The sequence below is a fragment of the Penicillium nucicola genome (assembly GCF_028828085.1).
Source record: "Penicillium nucicola strain IBT 29836 chromosome Unknown utg000003l, whole genome shotgun sequence".
NCBI lineage: Eukaryota > Fungi > Ascomycota > Eurotiomycetes > Eurotiales > Aspergillaceae > Penicillium > Penicillium nucicola.
This window is the reverse complement of record NW_026643127.1, coordinates 1,367,501-1,381,187: the sequence shown is the minus strand read 5'-3', so window position 1 is coordinate 1,381,187 and position 13,687 is coordinate 1,367,501. Positions and strand designations below refer to the sequence as shown.

General features: G+C 50.0%; 4 protein-coding genes across 4 annotated transcripts; 3 read left to right on the top strand and 1 right to left on the bottom strand.

Moving 5' to 3' along the window:
- Positions 1 to 251: 251 nt before the first annotated feature.
- On the bottom strand, positions 252 to 2,639 carry N7511_004089 (uncharacterized protein; the record flags this gene model as incomplete). The annotated part of the gene is made up of 4 exons (XM_057126514.1): positions 252 to 1,072; positions 1,125 to 1,401; positions 1,451 to 2,288; positions 2,350 to 2,639. The coding sequence occupies 4 exons, from the start codon at positions 2,637 to 2,639 to the stop codon at positions 252 to 254; spliced, it is 2,226 nt and encodes a 741-aa protein (XP_056985404.1).
- Positions 2,640 to 2,890: 251 nt separating this feature from the next.
- On the top strand, positions 2,891 to 4,307 carry fen1 (multifunctional nuclease RAD27; the record flags this gene model as incomplete). Its single annotated transcript, XM_057126513.1, has 4 exons — positions 2,891 to 2,903; positions 2,954 to 3,025; positions 3,115 to 3,734; positions 3,786 to 4,307. The coding sequence occupies 4 exons, from the start codon at positions 2,891 to 2,893 to the stop codon at positions 4,305 to 4,307; spliced, it is 1,227 nt and encodes a 408-aa protein (XP_056985403.1).
- Positions 4,308 to 6,704: 2,397 nt separating this feature from the next.
- Positions 6,705 to 7,986, top strand: N7511_004087 (histone H1/H5 family protein; the record flags this gene model as incomplete). The annotated part of the gene is made up of 7 exons (XM_057126512.1): positions 6,705 to 6,781; positions 6,877 to 6,902; positions 7,059 to 7,081; positions 7,198 to 7,328; positions 7,444 to 7,595; positions 7,646 to 7,792; positions 7,855 to 7,986. The coding sequence occupies exons 1-7, from the start codon at positions 6,715 to 6,717 to the stop codon at positions 7,984 to 7,986; spliced, it is 678 nt and encodes a 225-aa protein (XP_056985402.1). The 5' UTR covers positions 6,705 to 6,714.
- A 1,920-nt stretch (positions 7,987 to 9,906) lies between these two features.
- N7511_004086 (1-phosphatidylinositol-4-phosphate 5-kinase) lies at positions 9,907 to 12,585 on the top strand (the record flags this gene model as incomplete). The annotated part of the gene is made up of 3 exons (XM_057126511.1): positions 9,907 to 10,997; positions 11,045 to 12,002; positions 12,052 to 12,585. The coding sequence occupies 3 exons, from the start codon at positions 9,907 to 9,909 to the stop codon at positions 12,583 to 12,585; spliced, it is 2,583 nt and encodes an 860-aa protein (XP_056985401.1).
- Between the last annotated feature and the right edge of the window lie 1,102 nt (positions 12,586 to 13,687).

Genomic DNA, 13,687 nt, shown 5'->3' with positions numbered 1-13,687 from the left:
CGACGGATGCTCCGAGTAATTTGGCTGTTTGCCGTGCGCCCAAACCGACTCGGACTTTTTCGGTTTTTTTGCTTCGGTATGCCAAACACCGAGGTGTACACTCAACTATAATTTCAATAAATGGCTGCTCTAAGTGTATATATATATCTAATAGCCGTGTTCACCTCCGCGTTAATTAGGCCGTCATTATTATTTACAGGTTGTAGAACATTCAAGGGACGTGGCAACAAGGAATGCCAAATCTAGGAGTATCACGCAGGCATCTGGCTCTGGAGGAAGTCGAATACCCCCGTGGGGAAGTAATCCTCATCGAATCCCCACAGATCCGCCATCATAGGGTCTGCCGAGCCTTCAGAGAGACCAAGCTCTTGCTTTTCGAGCCCTGGTGGCTCAAAGCCATTGCGACGCTCAGCGGACAGCGGCGCAACTCCGAGTAAGGGCGGTGGGTGGTTCAGAATTGTATCACGCTCGCCTAGAAGCTGGGCTCCTGGGATGATGACTGGCTTGAATAGTGATGGAGAGTCATGGTGGGAGACCATGGACTGTTGTGTCCCTGAGTTCCGTTTCTCCCATTCCTCAAGACCAGTGAGCATCTTCCGAAGACCCCTTGCAATGTGGTGACTGAGATGGCGCTGGCTTGCACGTTGGCTGCATGATACCATGAGCTCAACAACTCGCCCGACGAGGACACGCACGTAGCCAACATCAACCTGTAGTCCTGCCGAGGCGATTGAGGTCTGCTGGCCCTGGCTCCCGGGAATAGTCCCATTTGAGCAGACCTTGGCTGCAATTTTCAGCAGAAAGACTGCTGCAAATGTGATCATGCTGTGGAGATATAGAGGAACGCCGACAAGCGCGCGCTGGATGTCTCGCTCATCTAAACAGACTTGGAGAGTGGCAATGGCTGACTCGACAGCTATGTTGGCACGCTTTCTGCGTTCAAATGACATTTGTCCAGAAGAGGTAGAGGAATGGTATGTGCGAAGAGCAACTGAGTTCAGCTGCAATCGAGAGAAATGATAATGCATGTACACGGCCTTGTATGGGTACGCACCGACGTAACGGCTCCCAGCTAGATTATATCAGCAGGTGATGCCAGACGATGCGGATGAGCTCTCACTCACCAAGTCGAGGAAGCCAGGCTGACTTCCAATCTCCTAGGTCGATATCGAACTGGTCGATCTTGGGAAAATCACTCTCGGGAACCTCTAGATCGACGTCGGGTCCAAATGCAAAATATATACGGGTTAGGATTATGAACAAGTCGACTTGGCTGTGAAGTCGAAGGTCTCCTTGTGATGTTGATGGTGTCTGCGTGAAGATGTTGTGTTGAGTAACACTAGCATCCTCATGAATCATCGGTGGTCGGCCATATGCAATAGAAAAATGATGTTCCAAGGTCTGAAGAAGGTTAGCGAGAATACCATTGGTTGGTAATTTGGCTTCTTACGTAGAGCAAATACCACAGCCTTGCTTGTTCAATGTGTTCTGGTGACCCTTGTACGGCCTTGCGGTAAAATTGGTGCAGATTACGTTCAGTTGCAATACGAACAGCATAACCAGAAAGCTTCCAGCTCACATCTGCAAGCCAGAAAGCCCCGATGCACAAGGCGCGGATGTCATCCATGGTGTGATGATGACCTAGCATGGACTCCGACGCTAGTTTTGCAAACTCAGTGTAACAAGTATCGAATGTGCGTTCCTTGGTTGGCATATGAAGTGCAGTAACAGCCAGGATGGCAGCAGACAGCATTGACGATGACCGTCGAACGGAGGTCAAATCTTTATGTGCCAATAATGCTCCATCCCATAGGTATCGGTTCAGTACCTGATCAAACTGAAGAAATAGCTCCTCGGCTTCTTGAATATTCATCACACCCCGCGAAATGAAGTCAGTGACCAATGCCTGATCCGGTGCAAGATTTTGTCCTGGCGAGCTCTCGCGGTTCTCGCTCAGTTGTGTCACCTCGTATAGACTCCCCATTGGTGCTGTAACCAAAGAAGTTGCGCCGGTTTCTTCTCGGTCAAGAGAATACTGTGGTTGCTGCTGCGAGAAGCTATAATTCGATGGCCTTGAAATTGTAGCCGGACGAGCAGAATTGTCAACCGACTCTGTTCGGTTATGGTGTGCAGTCCCATTATCATCGGTCGAAACGGTGGATTCTTTTCGATTTCTCTTCTTCGAAGGTGTTTCGATCGAATTACCGCCGGCTTGGTAATATGATAGCTCCGGTAGCTGAGACTTTCTAAGTAGGTCCGTCATCGCCGATTCGATCATAGTCTTCCACCTAAACAGCCACCGGCGCAATTAGTACTTGGCAGCTCTCAATCGGACCATATAGCACTCACTCGGCTTCATCTTCTAGCAACGTTTGAAGGCTCTTGTTTACAACACAGTCTAATCCCATGCGCCGACATCTTGAGCACACAGAGTCGGTTGCCTTCATGTCACAGCGAACCTTGTGCCGCTTACACTCCGTGCATGCTCGTATCCGTCGAGAAATCTTCGGGATATGCGGCCGCGAGTGGTCCTCGGGCGTGAATACGCCTGGTGGAGAAGCGGATGAGGCCTCGCCATTGGCCTCGAAGTTTGTGCGATTGCGCTTCATGGTGAGGTTGAAGTCCTCCGCATGGCGCATTCCGGGGAGAAAGGCGGGGTCGCATGAAGGCGCCTGGACCCGAATTACTCACAGTCTTGGCATGAGGCAGCCATGCATCAGGCACTAAGGCATCAAGGCACCTGAGTGGATTCCTGTCACATGACTCTTCGTCGCGCTATGCCTTTTGTGGGTTAATGGTGTCGCGCTCCCAGCGCGTTCGCGTAGTGAGTGTCAAGCTCAACTTGAATCGCTTTCCCTCTTGACCACGATAACTCAAGCCCGCCGCCAACATGGGTATTAAACGTGAGTGATGCTACGCTGGGCGTCTGTTGATCTATGCTGATGATAATCAGACCTTTACCAGGTTATCTCCGAGAATGCCCCCGATGCGATCAAGACGGGTGAGATCAAGAATCACTTCGGCCGTAAGGTCGCAATTGTATGAGTTTCATCCTGGTTACTTTCAAAAATTGCATTGATCAAATCAAAAGCTGACTGGGGATTTCTCCTATAGGATGCGTACGTCATTGGTTCGCGGTTACGATAGCTCTGCAGTCACTAACCCAACGCAGGTCCATGAGTATTTACAGTTTCCTGATTGCCGTCCGATCAGAGGGTCAACAGCTTATGAGCGAGTCGGGTGAAACAACATCCCACCTGATGGGAATGTTCTACCGTACACTGCGCATGGTGGACAACGGCATCAAGCCTCTCTACGTTTTCGATGGTGCCCCGCCAAAGCTCAAGTCTGGCGAATTGGCAAAGCGTGTTGCACGCAAGGCCGAGGCTACTGAGGCCCATGAGGAGGCTAAGGAGACCGGAACTGCGGAGGATATTGAAAAGTTCTCGCGACGGACTGTTCGTGTCACTCGTGAACACAATGCTGAGTGCAAGAAGCTTCTCAGTCTGATGGGAATTCCCTACATCAACGCGCCTACCGAGGCAGAGGCTCAATGTGCTGTCTTGGCTCGTGCCGGTAAGGTGTATGGAGCTGCATCGGAGGATATGGATACCTTGTGCTTTGAAGCACCCATTCTCCTGCGCCATCTCACTTTCAGTGAGCAGCGTAAGGAGCCTATTCAGGAGATTCACTTGAGCCGGGCTCTGGAGGGTCTTGGTATGGACCGGGCACAGGTACTGTCTCTGTCAACGTATAGCCATCACGCCTTCTAACTATTACTACAGTTCATCGATCTCTGCATTCTTCTGGGTTGTGACTACCTGGAACCCATTCCCAAGGTCGGGCCTAGCACTGCGCTCAACTTGATCAAGGAACACAAAACAATCGAAAAGGTTCTCGAGTATATGAAGAACGATCCTAAGAAGAAATACGTCGTCCCCGAGGACTGGCCATACCAAGATGCCCGCGACCTATTTGTTAACCCAGACGTCCGAGCAGCTGACCACCCAGACTGTGATTTCAAGTGGGAAGCACCTAATATTGACGGTCTGATCGAGTACCTGGTGGGAGACAAGGGCTTTAATGAGGATCGTGTACGCAACGGCGCAGCACGTCTGTCCAAGCATCTCAAAACCGCACAACAGTCCCGGTTAGAGGGATTCTTCAAGCCTGTCGCCCGTACAGATGACGAGAAGGCCAATCTCAAGCGTAAGCACGATGAGAAGCTGCAAGAGCAGAAGAAGCGCAAGAAGGACGATGCCAAGGCTAAAAAGGACGCCAAGTCAAAGCCTCGGGGTGCAGGCTAGGTTGTCATACGATAATCCCTCAATAAGTTGGCAATTTTCTCACTGTGTCAAAAAAGGGTTGGCGCTTCAAAATTTGCCGATCTAACATAGGCTGGGCTGGCGTGGGCGTTCTGTGGTTCTTTTTTCTGTTTTTGTTCTCTTATGCATTGTCTTCGCTTCGACTGTGGAGATCCCTGCTTCATGGACCGGGAGGTATGGAAGTCCTGTACATCACATCATCTCTTCGTATTTGGTATCAAAAGAAATATGAATGAGTTGAATTAATCGTCTTCGCTGTATTGGTGACAGTTCCTGACACCTTGCACACCGAGATCAGACAAAAAGGAACAATATCATGACATCACATATTGTCTGATCCTCAACGCCATGTCCAAGTAAAAGACCAAAACAACATTTCACTTGCGATGAAATCAAATCGCAGTGCCAATATCGCTCTAAAAAATCTTATCGCAGGACGTGGTGCAACAATCGCAGGGGGAAAACACCCAGCACGGAAGTATAGACCAGGCCCGACTTAGCGAGAGAAATCCAACCACAAATCAACCCAACGGCTGATCTTTACGATCATGGCAGCATCAACCCATAAAATAACAAAAATCCATAATTAGTATCTACCAGAGTTACATCCTATCCTCAAAACCCACAAGCCCAGCCCAGGTATTGCAAGATCAGCAATCAACTAACCCCAACCCTTGATTCGACCCGCCGGATGCGGGATGCAGAATAACGCAGTAATTCCTGATCCCCATCGACCCAGCACCCTGATGAACCAATGATCGGGTGCATAATCTAGCAAGCCATCTGGTGTAAATAGCCAAACAAAAAAAATACTCAATACCACTTCCCTTTTAGGGCTTTGGCGGGTGGGTTTCCAATGGGTCACAACGTTTTTGCGGGATTGGGGGCTAGATCTATACTGGGGATGAGTTAGGCTCCGAAATGGGGGCAGCTGTGGCCTTACCTCAGACCTTGGACAGTTGGGAACGTGCAGCAGCGGGGATTCGATTGGACCTTGGGCGCTTTGCTTATTGGTTCTTTTCCTGCTGATCTTGGGGATCGTGTGTGGCGTCGGTGTGTTCCCCCTCTCTTGGTGCTGGATATATATCGCGTGTCACGCTCTGTGCTTGGTGTGTTGTGCTTTTGGTATTGTTCTTTATTTGTCGAGGCCATGCTGAGAGGGTGCGGGTTCTCAATTATACCAAGATAAATATATAAATAGATCTATATGTCTACTATATATCCGTCAGGTTCTAAGTTATATCATAGTTGAAATTGCTATTTCAGTGGCGCGCATAACCGAACAGGTCAGGATGGATTCATCCAGTCATCCTGGCATATAGCGAAGGGATCAACGATGAGACGCATCCCAGGATACAAATCAGTCTCGGAGTGTTGATATAGAGTAGTTCACATGACGCGCCTGAGAACCCCGTGATCCACCCTCAACTTCTATACATTCGCCACCAGGCACCAAGTCTACCCATCATTGAGTCCCTCTCCCCAGACCGGACCGTGGAAATTGACCCGTCACCAGGTATCCCCCTCAACGGGTCACTTTCGGGATCCCCCACGGGCACGAGGATGCAGGTCCCCAGCAAGGGAGGGTAAGCTTCGATGACTTCGGCAGCTGCACATCACAGCAGATCTGCGTCAGAGGTGCAACCCTGGACTATATCACTTTGACTATACACCGCATATTGACATGTATGCAGAGACTGTAAAGTGCTGCCGTGTCTGCCATGTTCCCTTTCGCAAGCGTCCAAGCTCCAAGGATTCCATAGAGGATCGCCAGATCCGGCCAGAAAAGAGGGATGGGACGATCACCCCGGATGGCATTGGAATGTGTCCATCTCTAACCCCTGGAGATATGCAGACATGCACCTGGCGCTGAAAATGAGGCATATATGCGCGATTTCCAACGAGGGCCGGGCAAGACGCGAGAGTCTTGACCATGATCGCGCTACATGTATGAAACCAAATGAATTTATTTGCTCCTCGTAGATCTGGCAGTCCAGAATACAAATTTACGTCGTCAAAGTCTTATAGTCTCTTTTCCTTGGATCCTTGAATATGAGGGAATGTACAGTCACAGGACGTTGAGAATTGAACGCGATCTGAGAAGCGACAACAACTCAAGGTAACAGAACTCTGAGCCAAACGACTACATGATAAAACATCCAATCCAAGGAAGAGAAATCAGAAAGCAAAGAAAGAGAAAGGAAGTTAGTGCTATTTTCCTGATCTTGTGTCAACACCGGTCGCCTATAAATCGCGGATGCCCCGCGGCCTTCTTCCCTTTCCCTTCTCTTTTTCCCTTCTACCACCACAAATTCAGACCCATTAAATCTTCTCTTGATCCTTGAGCTTGTTCTTATTCTCTTTGAACAACCACTACATATATTCAATCATGCCTCCCAAGAAGTCTACCAGCGCGTCCAAGAAGGCCGCACCTGCTGTCCACACCTCTTACCGTGGTAAGTTTCCTGTGATCCTGCTTTCGCATCATATCGCGTAAACGCGATTTGTGCATCATTCTAGTCGCGAACAACTGCTGATTCGAATGATATAGATATGATCAAGGATGCCATTGTGAACGTGAGTTGATCACTGCCGGCGCGAGCCATCCTGGTTGTTGTGATTGTCGCGCCCGACCGTGACACGTCTTTGCCTTTGGGCATGGTCAGCCACAAAACCGAAGGCTTTTCTTTTTATTTGTCGTCTCTGATTACTGACTGGCCTTTCTGTATGTAGCTCAAGGAGCGCAATGGTAGCAGGTATGTTTCTTGAGTTTTCACCTCGCGGTCGCCGGTGTCTGAGATGGTGTCGGCGGCCCGGAGGTTTTTCTTTTTTTAATCCTCAGAACATTGAACTGACTGCTTTGTTCTTATAGTCGCCAGGCGATCAAGAAGTACGTCTCGGCCAATAACGACATTCATGTTATGTCTCCGGGTATTTTTGATGCTCAGTTCAACAAGGCCATCAAAGGCGGCGTTGAGAAGGGTGAATTCACTCAGCCCAAGGGTATGTTTTACTTTAATTTCACGCACATTGTTCTCTTCTGCATACGATGCTCTCTAGCTCTTGGAGTTTGCCCTAGAATATCATATGACTGGTCGGCTGACACGTCGCGCTCTAGGTTCTTCTGGCCCAGTGAAGCTTGCTAAGAAGGAGCCTGCAACCAAGGCCGCTGCTAAGCCCGCAGCCAAGCCCGCTGCTAAGCCAGCTGCTAAGACTGCTACTAAGACTGCTGCTAAGACTGCTGCGAAGCCCGCAGCTAAGGCTGCCAAGGTAAGATCTATCGATTGAGTCTCTGCATCTCCAGCTAATTGTCATCCAAGGCCACCAAAGCCACCACCAAGAAGGCTGCCCCCAAGACAGCTGCTAAGACAGCTGCCACCAAGAAGACTACTACCAAGACCACTGCCAAGAAGACAGCTGCTAAGCCCAAGGCTAACTCTGGCAAGGTCCGCAAGACCCCCGTTTCCGTATGTGTCTCTTGGTTGCTCCGCGCACCCCTTGATCGACCGTTCACTAACGAGCACTCCAGGCTCCTGCTATCGTTGAGAAGCCCAAGGTTCTGAGCACGACCAAGTCTGGCCGTGTTACTAAGACCACTGCCCCTGCTCCGTCGGCCCAAAAAGGCCGGGCAGCCCCCAAGAAGCGGGTTACCAAGAAATAGAGGACATCTCCTCGTTTTCACCAAGCCCTCCCTTTTACTTTATTTTATTTTCACGAGCGCATTTCCAGGGAGGGCATTGGGGTTTCTTTTGTCCTTCTCCTGTAATTTCTTTCTGTCGATCTTTTGATCTCTTCGTGGGTCAGACAGTCCCCTTATTGTTTCTCTTGGGATCTCTTATGATGACTCTTCTTTTTTTTTTTTTTTTCTTTCCAAGTCAAATGGATGGCGTCCTGCGGTGGGGTTTGCAATGGGGAAACTACGGTCTTTTTTATTCGAATTCTGTGCTTGAGTGTGAATTGAATCTTGGATCTTGGATCTTATACTGTCTGGATCCGGTCGAGCGTAGATCGCGTCTCCTAGACCGCGTGCTTGTCAACAAAGTGTCGATCGGCTCCACGATCTATTTTTGTCTGACAGCGCAGTCTTGGACTCTGCTTGTTGACTCGAGTCAGTTTCGCTTCCAGTAATAAGTTACAGTATATTTGCTTTCTTCTCCGGCTCGACAGTCTTATCACTTTCCGACATGAGACACTGTTGAAAGCATCGTTTCATCTATATCACCATATCATCATAATATCTCAACTCCAAGCCCCGCACCACCAGTGTCCAGTACAGTATACAAGCAAAACACAAGCCCAAGGGACCTGTCAAACCCGCCAGGGGGGTCCAAGTGGTCACCTCCAGCCCTGTCGCAGCCAAGCGTTCCAGCCCATCAGTAGATTACGCCCAATCTCCGATCTCCCGACACCACAGTATTATGCTCGCATTGATACATCAATACAGTACTGTATACTGTATGTTGTATCCCGTAGACAGTACAGTAGACAGAAGAAGACCCTCTCTGTGGCTTAGCTCCTCCTCACTCTCCCAATCACCGCCAACCCCAAGACCGGAGCCAGGCTGTATCTGAGCCGGCGTCCGCATGTGGAGAATTTCCCCTGTGGCGTAGCATTGCATATCATTTCATGATGGGGCCCTGTGTTTAGTTTTGCTTTTTGTCTTTTGGTCGTTGAAGATGATACAGTAGAGAGGGAAGGGTGGGTATGCAAGTCGACCAACCACTGTCACTTCACGTTATGTGGGACTATCACCGAACTTCACGGGGCTGTTCTGGTGTTCTTATCGTGAGGCCGAAGGGGTCCGGGTCAGGGACAGCCGATAGCGGGTTCGGATTGGGGGGGAGATCCCTTGAAGTTACTTGTACTGTATCTGCTGGCATGGATTTATGCTCTACTGTCGCATACATAGTCGAATAGGGTATGCATAAGTATGACGTTCGGCAACTTGGATAGACCCGGTTGCGCGACACCGCCGATCTCCTTGCATGGGAGGGGTAGAGACACATGGTCCAATGGTGGTTGATGGTCTGGTGAGTACAGTAGGGAAGGAGAGAGTATTGAGAGTCGTGAGAGTAGAGGATCATCAGTGGGGGAGGAAAGGAGGGAGAGCATTCGAGTTTTATGTCGTAGCCTGATACTGGATATATGCCCACGGGGAGCAACTGAACCCCAAAAAAAGATAGGGGACTTGCAAGTGTCCCTGAATACGATACAGTCGCAGAGAGATAATTTACCCTCTTCTCTGTACTGTAAGTTGAGTAAATTTGAAGAGCTGAAGTGTGGAGCGTACAGTAATTACGACACGCACGTCTTTTCGCCCCGACAACCATCTTCTCTTCCCTTTCCCCCCCTCTCCCCATATTCCCCTAATTCTTTGTCCCTTAAAACATGTTAATCGGTTGAATCCACCTTGGCCTGGAGCACTTTGGCTCTCTCTCTCTCTCTCTCTGTCTCTAATCTTTTCCTCGGTCTGGTTTACAACTTCCTTGGTCCGCCCAATAGTCTCGGGCTGTCCACGCAGGGCTCACGTCACACTTCTTTGAAGAGAAGAAGAAAAAAAAAAAAAAACACAGTCGCAGTCATGCCATCCTTCAACGACGTCTCCTACCAATCTAGTACTGCCACTGCCACACACCCTCGTTCCTTTGACTCCCCCCGAAAGTCGCACGATAAAACCTCCGTCGGAAACACCTTCCTGTGGACCAACTATCCCGACGCGAATCACGACTCTCTCCAGAATGACCGATCTCTTCTGACCGACCTCAAGAACGGCAGTGCATACTCTTTGAATGGCCCTCGGTCCAGTGTCAGCTCCTACACGCGCGATCCGCCACTCTCCAAGGACGGCAGCATGCATTCGGTGGGCAATGGGTCCGCCAATCCTCGCGAGGCCAGTCGGCCATCCATGTCGGACCGGAAACCCTCAGATTCTGGCCCGGGAGCAGGATCGATGACTGCATCAAATGGCCAACAACTCAATGGCAATGGGAACTATCGCCCTTTTCCCGGCAAGTTGATGGCCAATGGAGACACACACCGACCCTCCGCCGACGAACTTTCCATCTCGCCCTCCGCCTCGCTATTACAGATCCCGCAACCCGACGAAACGGGCCGTCACTCCTCCGATAATGATCGCCTGAACGCAACGCGGCCTGGTGGTCAGCGCCACTCCTCTCCTCCCGCCCCGGCAATCCCCGATGCTGGTCCTGGCCCCGAGTCGCAGGGCTCTAGTATGCGCCACCGCCATTCATTACAAGTCCCGAGGGCATCTAGCGTGCGTCGGGATAGCCGGGAACTAAGCGATGATGCCGCATACAGCACCGGTCGGATGTCTCCCACTTCCGGGTTCCGACGCACATCGGTGGCTTTGATGCGAAGGGGAACCAAAAATACTTTACCAGATAGTGCGGTGGATGAGGCGCTTCCAGATGAAGATGCCGCTCGATGGGCCGAGGCCATTAAACAGAAGCGTGCATCGCGACGCCGGCGCGAAGAGGAGGACGATGAGCGGGTCATTGTCGGAACCAAGGTCGATCAGAATCACGTCAACTATGTGACAGCCTACAACATGTTGACGGGAATTCGCTTTACGGTCTCGAGGATCAACGCCAAAATGGACCGGGAATTGACTTCCGCGGACTTTGACGCCAAACACAAATTCTCCTTTGACATGTATGTTTTAGTTGTTCACTGACTGGATCGTTACTAACGTTTAGCAGTACTGGAAACGAATTGATCCCCTCCGCGAAATACGATTTCAAATTCAAAGATTATGCCCCTTGGGTCTTCCGACACCTTCGCGCCAAGTTCCGCCTCGATCCTGCCGATTATCTGATGTCCCTGACCAGCAAGTACATTCTGTCCGAACTCGGCTCTCCCGGCAAAAGTGGAAGCTTTTTCTATTTCTCGCGCGACTACAAGTACATCATCAAGACTATTCATCATTCCGAGCACAAACTTCTTCGGAAGATCCTCCCCGAGTATTATCGTCATGTGGAGAACAACCCGGACACTTTGATTTCGCAATTCTACGGATTACACCGAGTGAAGATGGCATATGGTCGCAAGATTCACTTCGTTGTGATGAACAACTTGTTCCCACCACACCGAGACATTCACGAGACATTCGATTTGAAGGGATCAACTATTGGGCGTGATTTGCATGAGGCCGACCTCGAGAGAAATCCGCGAGCCACCATGAAGGACTTGAACTGGGTTCGTCGGAATCGTCATCTTGAGGTTGGCCCGACCAAACGTGAGAAGTTCATTGAACAGCTCAAGCGTGATGTTGTGTTGCTTCAACGACTCAAGATCATGGATTATTCCCTGTTAGTAGGAATCCACGATGCAGCGAGGGGCAACGAGGAGAAACTGCGTGATAAGACACTGCAAGTTTTCCAACCGGGAGGTGACCGTGAAGAAGATACAACTCCCAACTCGCTGATGCGCACTCCCTCGAAACTGGAGAATGATCGCAAGGCCCGAGAACTTCGCATGCTGATCAAACGGGAACGTCCCGTTCCTTTGGATAAAGCTGCAGCAAAGATGCCAGAAGAACTTCTTGACGAGCGGACTCATTACTTCTACGCCGAAGACGGAGGTTTCCGAGCCACCCATGAGAATGACCAACCGGGTGAGGAGGTTTACTACCTCGGTATCATTGACTGTTTGACTCATGTAAGGATTTCTGCTCAAGTGGATGAAACACAACTGACATACTCTACAGTACGGTACCATCAAAAAGATTGAGAACTTCTTCAAAGGTCTCTCGAATGACCGCACGCAGATCTCTCCAATAGCTCCAGAAGGCTACGGAGACCGCTTCATTGCTTTCATCAAGGGCATCACAATGTCCAAGGAAGAAGCCGAACGAAATCAAGAAGCCCAACAAGCTTCCGCTGCACCTCAAGTATCAACTGAAAAGCGGCACTCCCGATCTTCCTCTGTGGAACGAACCATGCAGGCAGCAGAGAAGGAGGCATCGAAAGATGTTTCCGTCACCCATCCTCGCACATTAGCCACAGTCTGGGACCCTGCGGATGCCGGAGGTCCTGGCCCAACTTCGACTCTCCCCATTGTTGACGAAGCCGGCGAGGCAAGCAGCGTCGGAGGGCACAGCTCCCACAGCCGAAACGGCCCTCCTGCATCCGACAAGGCCCTCCCCCCTATTCCTAACGATGCTCCTCCACCACCACCCAGCAAAGGCAAGGAACCTGTCCGGGCCAACCTTCTGACTCCGACAAGTCCAGCTCGTCGTTGATTCCGATGTTTTCACTGCGTTTGCAGACATCTTTGACGTGCGCTTTCTTTTCGTCTGTTCATCTGATTTTTTGTATTCAGCGAGATATCCCCCCTGTTGCTCTTGATAGATGTCGCCTATTTCATTTCCTCAGCATGGGTCTGCGCGAGGCATCTCATCCCGCTTCCTACTTTCCCCTCTAACTCTCCATCTCCAATTTTCGCAAGAAACTGATGTTCACGAGTGACATGTGTATAATTTCTTTTGATTGTTGAGCGACTCGTTCCGTCTCTTCGTGTTGTCCTCTTCGAGACTCGATCTGGTGCTGGCTAAGCCCACCACCACCAACCACCACACTGGCTCTTTCCCTCCCCCCATCTCATATCAATTGTCTTCCTACTGGAGCTTTGCTCTAATTTACTACCAAGATCATGTCTCACCAATGGATGAACAGATCCCCCTTTCGTTGATTCCCCGAACATACCAACCCACACTCTCTATACCATACCCACTTACCACCATACCCTCTCCCCAATCCATCCCACATCTCTCCACCACCAGTGCTACCACGCACATTCACACAAGACTTATCAGTCCCCTATTCCAACCCCAAATCTCTTTTCTTTTCTTTTCTGCTTTTACTTTTTTTTTCTCCATTTTCAAGATAAGTCCTCAACCCCCAAAACACGAGAGACAATCCCAAACCTCACCGGCCTCCAAAGCCCCCACCACCGCGTTCCATTCCAAGAACCCAACCCTATTTTCCTTTATCGTCTCTGTACCCAACCGAAGCCCCCTCCCTTTTCTTTCCATTTGCTCTCCTCTGTTTGCCGCGTCTTGTTGTTGCCTTGCCTTGTCCTCGATCGAGTCTCTCTCAACCCATACCCTGTACCAATCAAATCACTATACCACATGTTTTTTGTTCTTTCGAAAGATTTTCGCTTGCTTTCTTGTTCGTCTTGTGAGATCCCGTTTAGCAGAATCCAGTCTGTCGGATTATATCCCCGTTTGGACTTTTACGTACTGTAATGTAGTGTTACTTTGACCCTCGTTAAGTATAGGTATAGTAAGTAACCTATAGTAAGTACGGTAAGTATAATTGGACCTTTGCAAGTAACGTACA